We start from the raw sequence: 7,831 nt of genomic DNA on the forward strand, positions 1-7,831 counted from the left end.
ATCTGAATTCAGAGGTGTTGGGGCTGGGGATGTGGTGGAGCGGTAGAACACTTGTTTTGTGTGTGCCTGGCCTTAGTTTCTCTCCAGCTCTGCAGAGGGCTGCGGTGTGAAGGAAAGGAGAGAGGAAAAGAGGAAAGAAGGAAGAAGGAGTGAGATTGGGGCAGGAGAGTGGCCAGACAATCTTGCATTGTGGTTTAGTTCTCCAACACTAACACAAAAGTTACTTCATTTTCTAAATGCGTTTTGTGGATGAACCTAACTCACGAGTGGTTCTGTAGTTAGGAGGCTCACACCGGCTCATAGCTCTGATTATCTTCCATCCACAGGGTATACTGATGGATCTGGGTCCACCTCTGCACCATCACTGAAGGAGTTCCAGAAACATGAGCAGCCCATTCCAGGGAAAAGCCCACGTCTGCCAACTGCTGGCCTGTTTGATGATGATGATAATGACGATGATGATGATAACAACTTCTTTGTGTCATCTCGTAGCAAACCTTCAAAGACTGGTATCACTTTTAGACTAATTCTGGGAACTTAGAGAAGAATATTGAACTTGCGGGGCACTGGTGGCGCAAACCTTTAATCCCAGTACTCCACCATGAGGCAGAGGCAAGCAAAACTCTGAGTTCAAGGCCAGGACAGCCAGGGCTATAAAGAGAAACCCTTTTTTTAAAAGCAAAAACAAAAACAAAACAAAAAGGAACGCTGAACTTAAAGGGACAGGGCTCTTCACATTCAGTGTCTCTTGCAGTTCCGGAATGTCTATCTGAGCACTGCTTAAATTATGCCATAACCTTGGGGATTCCTAACAGGCCAATCCTTTCTGCATTGGAAACTAATTTTTGAGGTTAACTTCTTTATATGGAGCCTGATTTCTTCTCCTGTATTCTATTCTCAAAGTTTCTGCTTCTGCCTTTTAAATTATAGACAGAAGTTTAGTCATTCTTCCTCCTAGAAGCTCTGGGTAATTACACAAGCAGAACATTGCAGTGCTGGCTGCTTAATTCCCGCCTTCTCTTCTCTGCCAGATAGCTCAGTTTATCCCTGCCCTTGTCCTCAGTAGCGTTTCTGGTCTATTATTTGCTCAGCACTCTTCCCGGTCTGTCTTTCCTATAAGCACTTTGGTTTTCAGTATGCAAATGTGTCTCCTCCCTAAGGCTGAGTGGTTCTGGGGTTGGGCCCAAGAGCCCACATTTCCTACACTCTCTCAGTTCCAGCCCCAGTTCTGAGTTCACATTTGAGGGACAATACTTAGATTCATCAGGTGGTGTTCTAGAAGAGAAGGGTAGATCCTGAGATGCACACGCTCAATGGTTGGACAAGGGAGAAGATGGTATCAGGAAAAGATGAAACCAGAATGTGTTAGAACATGATGCCGATAGGAAACTGGAGAAATATGCAGCGGGCTCAGTGGACAAGTAAATGGTGATAAGCGAATGTAGAAGTGTCTCCTTCAGACTGGAAGGGCTCTTGACATCTTAGCAGACATTTCTACAAACCTCTGAACCCATGCCTTACTGATACATGGCTGTGCTCAGGGAACAAGAAGTAGGGAACCACTCAGGGTTTCCTTAGTCAGGAAAGCTATGGTTTTTCTGTTTAGTGGATCTTTGCAGAATTGCTCAAAAGAATGAGGGGCTGGGGAGGTGGCCCAGAGGTTATGAGTACTTACTACAAAGTCCTGGGGACCAGAGTTCTGATCTCAGCACCCATGTAACAAAGCCTGGAATCAAGTGCATGCCTGTAACTCCAGCTCAAAGGGACTGAGATGGGATCACTGTGGTTTGTAGGCTTCCAGCCGGGTAGAGAAAACATAAGCCCCAAGATCAGGAAAAGACCCTTCCTCGAAGGAATAGGTAGTGTTAGGACATCTGACATGCACAGATACACACACCCACCCAATACATGAGCATACCCACACATAAACACATAATTAAATTTCCCCATACATGAGCATACCCACACACAAGCACATAAATAAATCTCCCCATATGTGAGCATACCCACACACAAGCACATAAATAGTCCCAGAAATGAGCATACATACATGCAGATACATAAATGAATAAGTAAATATCCTCTATACTTGAGCATACACACATGCAAATATTTCCCCATATGTGAACATACACACACGCAAACACATAAATGAATATATCCCATACATGAGCATATGTAAACACATAAATTAGTAAGTAAATATCTCCCATATATGAGCATACATGCACACAAACAAATAAATAGATAAATAAATAAATAAATGGATCTCATAAAGAAAAACAATGAGGTATTTACTTTTTCACTTGGGAATATTTCTTCTGTAAATTAAATGGAAATCACAAATGGTAGGGCATTTTGCTCAGATTCTTTAAAATTTGGTCTTATGAATAGCTGACATTAATACATAAAGTAGTGGGAGATTTAGAAACACATATACCAAACTCTCTGTCTCTTGTGTGGCTCGGCAGGTGTGGAGGAGGGGAATTCCAGCATTTGCTTTCATCTATTGCTGTATAGTTTGGTTTTTAATAAAAACAGGAGTCAATGTTCCTGTTTTCCTCCTAGAACTATTCACTTTTTGGCCCTTTAGAGTGATCTCTACTCTTTAGTCCCATCTTAGATGCACTCGGCATAGGATGTTTCTGTTTGGATAAGGGTGTTGTTCAGATGGTCAATGTCTATCATGCTTCGAGTACCAGGGAGATGGACCTAGCGAGAGTAGCTCAGTGGCAGAGCATCAACTGGCACCTAGCCCTCCCTGGTCAGTTCTTGAGATTGCAGGGAAAAGGAGAAAGAGCATGGCTCTGTTGACTTTGTATTTCTCTGTAAATGATCAAGAAACAAGATGCCTTTCATATTTACTTTGGGAGAGTTTTTTTTTTTTTGTCCGAATTTTGCAGTAGGATTTTGATGTTGATGTAATTTTTGCTGTGGCTCTTTTTTTTTTTTTAAAGACAAAACCAAATCCACTGCCCTTATCTTTGATGATGAGGAAGGAGATCTGTTCAGAGAAAAAGCAGCGGCTTTGCCAGAGACTTCTGTGAGTCACACAGATGAAAACACAACACGGGCAGACAAAACGGTGAGTAGAAGCAGATGGTGGGATACAGGCCTGGCATATTACAATAGTGGTTTATCTGGATCTCAAAGGGATGTAGAGTTCTCATTCATGTTTATTGCTTTAGTTTGCTTTCTGTTGCTGTGATAAACACCGACTAAAGCAACGTAGGGAAGAAGAGGCTTATTTGGCTTCCAGGACGTAGTCCATCCTTGAGGGGAACTCCAGAGAGGGCTGCGGAGGAGTGCTGCTGTCTTCCTTGTTTTCACTGACCTGCTCAGCTCCCTTTCTTACACAGCCCAGGTCCACCTGCCCTGAGGTGGTGCTGTCCTCAGTACACTGACCACAGTAGGCTGGGCCCTTCTACATCAGTTAGCTCTCAAGGAGATACCTGACAGACATGCCTGCAGACCGATTTGATGGGAGCAGTTCTTCAATTGAGTTCCTTCTTCCAAATGTACCAATTGACAATCAACAATAGCCACATTTATTTTAAGAATTTTGGACATAAAATGGAAAGATACAATGAAACTCCAAATAACCCCCAACCAGATTCATATCTAGTGAGCATTTGCCAAATAAATGACTGAAACTTGTGTAAGCTAACTTTTTTCAGAACTGTTTGTGATTTGTAGTCATTATGATGTTTTACCACCCTACACGTTTTATTAGGCAGCTCTTGTGAAACTGTTTTATGACCAGATGCCATTGTCATTGGCCAGGAGTTGGCAGTAACACTATAGAAAAATCTAATGTTAGTCTGCATTCATGAGGCTCCACTTTGCCCTCAGATTTCTTTTATAAAATCATACCCAATATGATACTGATTTAAAATTATTTCATACATAGTCTGTATTCTGTTTTTTTGTCTCTTGTTCCATACATGTCCTATACAGCTTTGTTTGTTTGTTTCTCTCTCTCTCCCTCCCTCCCCCCTTTCCTTCCTTTTTTCTTTCGTGTGTATGTGTGTGTGTATGTATGTGCATGCGTATATGTGTTACGTCTGTGGGTGTGTGTCTGTGTTATGTATGTATGCAGGCACATGAGTGCCGTAGTGTGCATGTGGAGCTTAGAGAACAACTTTCTGTAGTCAGTTCTCTGCTTGTACCATGACTGACCTCACTCGCGCTGTTCTGCCTCTGTCTCCCCAGTGCTGAGTTTCATCCTTAGACCTGGCTTTTTTGTCATTTGTAAAACATCCTGTATTAATCAGGGTTCTTAAAGGAACAGAAGTTACAGAATGAGTATGTGTATTGTGTGTGTACATACTTGTGTGTGTATATATACATGCACACACACATTTATATTTACAAAGGGGATTATTAGAATGGCTTGTGGGCTGTGGTTCAGGTAGCCCAACAATGGCTGAGTACCAATGGAAATTCTAAGAATCTAGTAGTTGTCGAGTCTTCAAGGTTAGATGCCTCAGCTGGTCTTCAGGATATGCCAGAATCCCATAGAAGCAGGCTCTAATGCCAGTGAGGAATGGACTTGCCAGTGAGAGCAAGAGCAAGCAGAGAGAGAAAGCTTCCATCTTCCACGTCCTTTACTTAGGCTGCCAATAGAAGGTGTGGCCCAGATTAAAGGTGGATCCTCCTACCTCAAAAGTTCTGGATTAGTGGTGTGTTGTCCCACTTCAAAATATCCAGATTAAAAGTAGGTCTTCCAATTTTATATGATTTCATTAGGAAAAAAGTTGCTCCCTGGTATGCCCTGCTACTTGGGTTTAGTTAATTCCAGACGTAGTCAGATGACAACAAAGAGAGCCGTCACGTTTGCCTCATTTTGTTACATCCTTGTTTTGCTCTCACAACTACCAAAATGCCAGCATCCAAAATCGTCTTGGTCCCTTCACCAGCTGCCCTTTTGTCTGTTGCTTTTGTGCTCTGTGTGACAGAGTGCATGCTCCCATGTACACGAGATGTGCCCTGGACTTTGTCTTGTATGTACCATCTCGCTGTTCTGGGGTTTCTTCAAATCTGAGAAACTTATTTTCTAGTGATACTGTATCATCGCTGTTGCTAATTTAGACCAGTTTTAAAATTCTTTGTCATGGGACTTCCATTAAAATCTTTGTGTGAATATTATACAGATGAAGGTCCAAGGCATGTTCAGTCCCCTGGTTTGGTTCCTTCTCATTGTAGAGGCTGGGGACATTTTCTGAACTAATGAATGAGTTTGTTTCCATGTCTCTTACTTGCTGATAGTCTGTTTTTTTCCTTCCTTTTTGGTGGGGATCCGACTAGATCACCTTACCTTCCAGCAAAAATCTGAAGCTTGTGTCAGAAACAAAGACTCAGAAGGGTTTGTTTTCAGATGAAGAGGACTCTGAGGTATGGAATTCTTTTCTTAGTTCTGAAGATTCAGCTATAGATAAAACATTAATAACTTTCTGATTAGTCTGTCAGCAGAGGTCTCAGACTTTTTATTAAATAGTTCAATTCTTATTTTAAAAATAATCTCTTGGGCTAGGCATATATATAATTCAGTGCTGTAAAATGTCTGGCATATACAAGGCCCTATATTTTCTTTTTTTTAAATTTATTTATTTGTTATGTATACAGTGTTCTGTCTGCATGTGGTCCAAAAGAGGGCACCAGCTCTCATTATAGATGGTTGTGAGCTACCATGTGGGTGCTGGGAATTGAACTTAGGACCTCAAGAAGAGTGGCCAATGCTCAACCTCTGAGCCATCTCTCCAGCCCCCTATATTTTCTTATAGTATGTAGTATGTGATCTTCAGAAAACAGTGTATATGCAGGTACTTTTTTAACTTTTGGGTTTGAATCATTGCATTTCCTTTAACATGCTTAAATGTAAGACTGTCTGTTGGTTCACAATTGTGATAAGATGCTTATGTGAGAGAAGGAACCAGCCTGCTGCTTCCCTTAGTGGCAGTGTGACCGGCTAGTGCATTTGTTCCCACTGGGATGCATATTCAGAAGCGTTTGCTTCTCATTGCTGGTGACACATGACAGGTTGTGGGTAGGAAGACTCAAGCAGCTTGGGCTTCCATCCCTATGTGGTGCATGGCAGGTGCAGGAAGCCAGGCCTATTTCTGGTGATCTCCTGAGAGTGTCAGATAGAGGCTGTGCTGCCTTTTTTATTCTAGTCTTGGAAGTTGTCCTAGATAGCTTTTCTTGGCTGTTGTAAAACACTGATCAAAAGCAACTTGGGGAGGAAAGGGTTTACTTCTTATTACAGGTTGTCCACCCTTGAGGAAAGCCAAAGCAGGAACTTGAGCAGGAAACTGGAGCAGAGACCAAGGAGGAGTGCTGTTTATTGTCCTACCCTCTCCTGCTTGACTCAGCCGGCTTTCTTATGTAGCCCAGGCCCACAGTGGGCTGGGCCCTCCTGTAATTAGCATGTATTCCACAGTCCAATCTGATGAAGGCAGTTACTCGTCTGAGGATCTGTCTTCCTTAGTGTGTCAAATGACAACCAAGATTATCTGTCGCAGAAGTCAATGCTATTCTTCTGCATTGCTACAGCAGTCCTGGGATTCGGGGCAGGATTCAAACTTCATTGAACATTTTTGTGTGTGCACATGTGTGAGAGAGATAGCCATGGCCCTGTGCATGCTAGGCAAGCTCTCTATCACTGAGCTCTATTTCCAGCCTCCAAACTTGACTTCTTGATGCTACGTAGTGTTTATTAATCTGGAGGCTTGTTTTAAGACCACTATTCAAGGCCCTGCCCCATGGGCACCATCATAGAGTGAATGGTTTTTATTGAATATTGCATAGAATTCTAGGCAAAGAGAAGTAACGTAAAGCAGTCTAGGACATAAAATATTGAACTGGAAGAAATGATTTTTTGTGCTTATCTGTCTCAAGTATGGACAGGAACTTTACCTTACCATTTTGGGGGGCATGTTTGAGGTAACAGAAGTGTGCTTTTCCTCCTGCCAACCAGGAAGATCCAAAATAACAATGCAGAAATCGGTTTTTTGTTCATTGATCGAATTACTTTGATATTCTTAAAGCATTGAGCCCATTTGTCCGTGTGTAAACTGCAGAAGGGCCATGGGATTCTGTAGCCTATTCTGTGTAAACAAACCAGTGTGACTCATGGAGCCAGTTGCTACCCAGTGTGCTGAGAATTCTTCTCTCTAGGTCTGTGAACTCATTAGGTTTGTTGATGAGGGGTAGACACTGACTGTGTAATAGAAGATAGCATCAGAAGAGGTCGTGGAAAATGTTCTTGTTTTGTCTAATTATCTGGCTCTCCAGTGGACGGTCCTCTGCCCAGGGGACAGTGGTCCTAGTTTGTGTTTCTAGTTCACGAGCTCAGTCTGCAGAGCGCCCTTGCGGTCTAAGCTGACAGTCCTTACAGTTTGAGGACAGTTCAGAACTGCGCTGACCTTTTGTAGCATTTCCAGTCATAGTTCAAGTAGAATAGTAGATACTCTTAGGCACACACTCTACCACTGAGTTAATCTTCCCAGCACAAACCTTCTATAGTAGGAATCTAAGGTGCAATATAGTTTCTGGGGAGCGATCTCAAAATAGTGCAGCTGCAGGTCTAGCACTTTGCGAAGTAGCCCGTTTTGTGGTAGAATTTGTATGCTTTCCTTTGACACTTTTTTTCAAAATTAAAGAAATAATTATTTTAAAGAATAAATGAGATAAAAAGAATACAAGATTATTACAATTATTTTTTTTGCCATATGGAACTTTTTTTTAATTTTTTAATTTTTTTTTATTGAGAAAAGGAAAAAAAAAGTTTCCGCCTCCTCCCAGCCTCCCATTTCCCTCCCCCTCCTCCCCC

General features: G+C 42.1%; 1 protein-coding gene across 11 annotated transcripts in view; it reads left to right on the top strand.

Moving 5' to 3' along the window:
* The window catches only part of Washc2c (WASH complex subunit 2C), a 55,569-nt gene that overhangs the window by 22,955 nt on the left and 24,783 nt on the right, over positions 1–7,831 (top strand). For all 11 annotated transcript variants that reach the window (XM_050148444.1, XM_050148443.1, XM_050148450.1 and 8 more), the window contains 3 exons: positions 327–509; positions 2,958–3,085; positions 5,308–5,394. In XM_050148444.1, the coding sequence (XP_050004401.1) occupies positions 327–509; positions 2,958–3,085; positions 5,308–5,394 (398 nt within the window). The remainder of the gene's footprint in view (positions 1–326; positions 510–2,957; positions 3,086–5,307; positions 5,395–7,831) is intronic.

This window comes from Alexandromys fortis, unplaced genomic scaffold (assembly GCF_014885135.2).
Source record: "Alexandromys fortis isolate MF-2015 unplaced genomic scaffold, M_Fortis_MF-2015_v1.1 scaffold_59, whole genome shotgun sequence".
In the NCBI taxonomy this organism is placed as follows: Eukaryota; Metazoa; Chordata; class Mammalia; order Rodentia; family Cricetidae; genus Alexandromys; species Alexandromys fortis.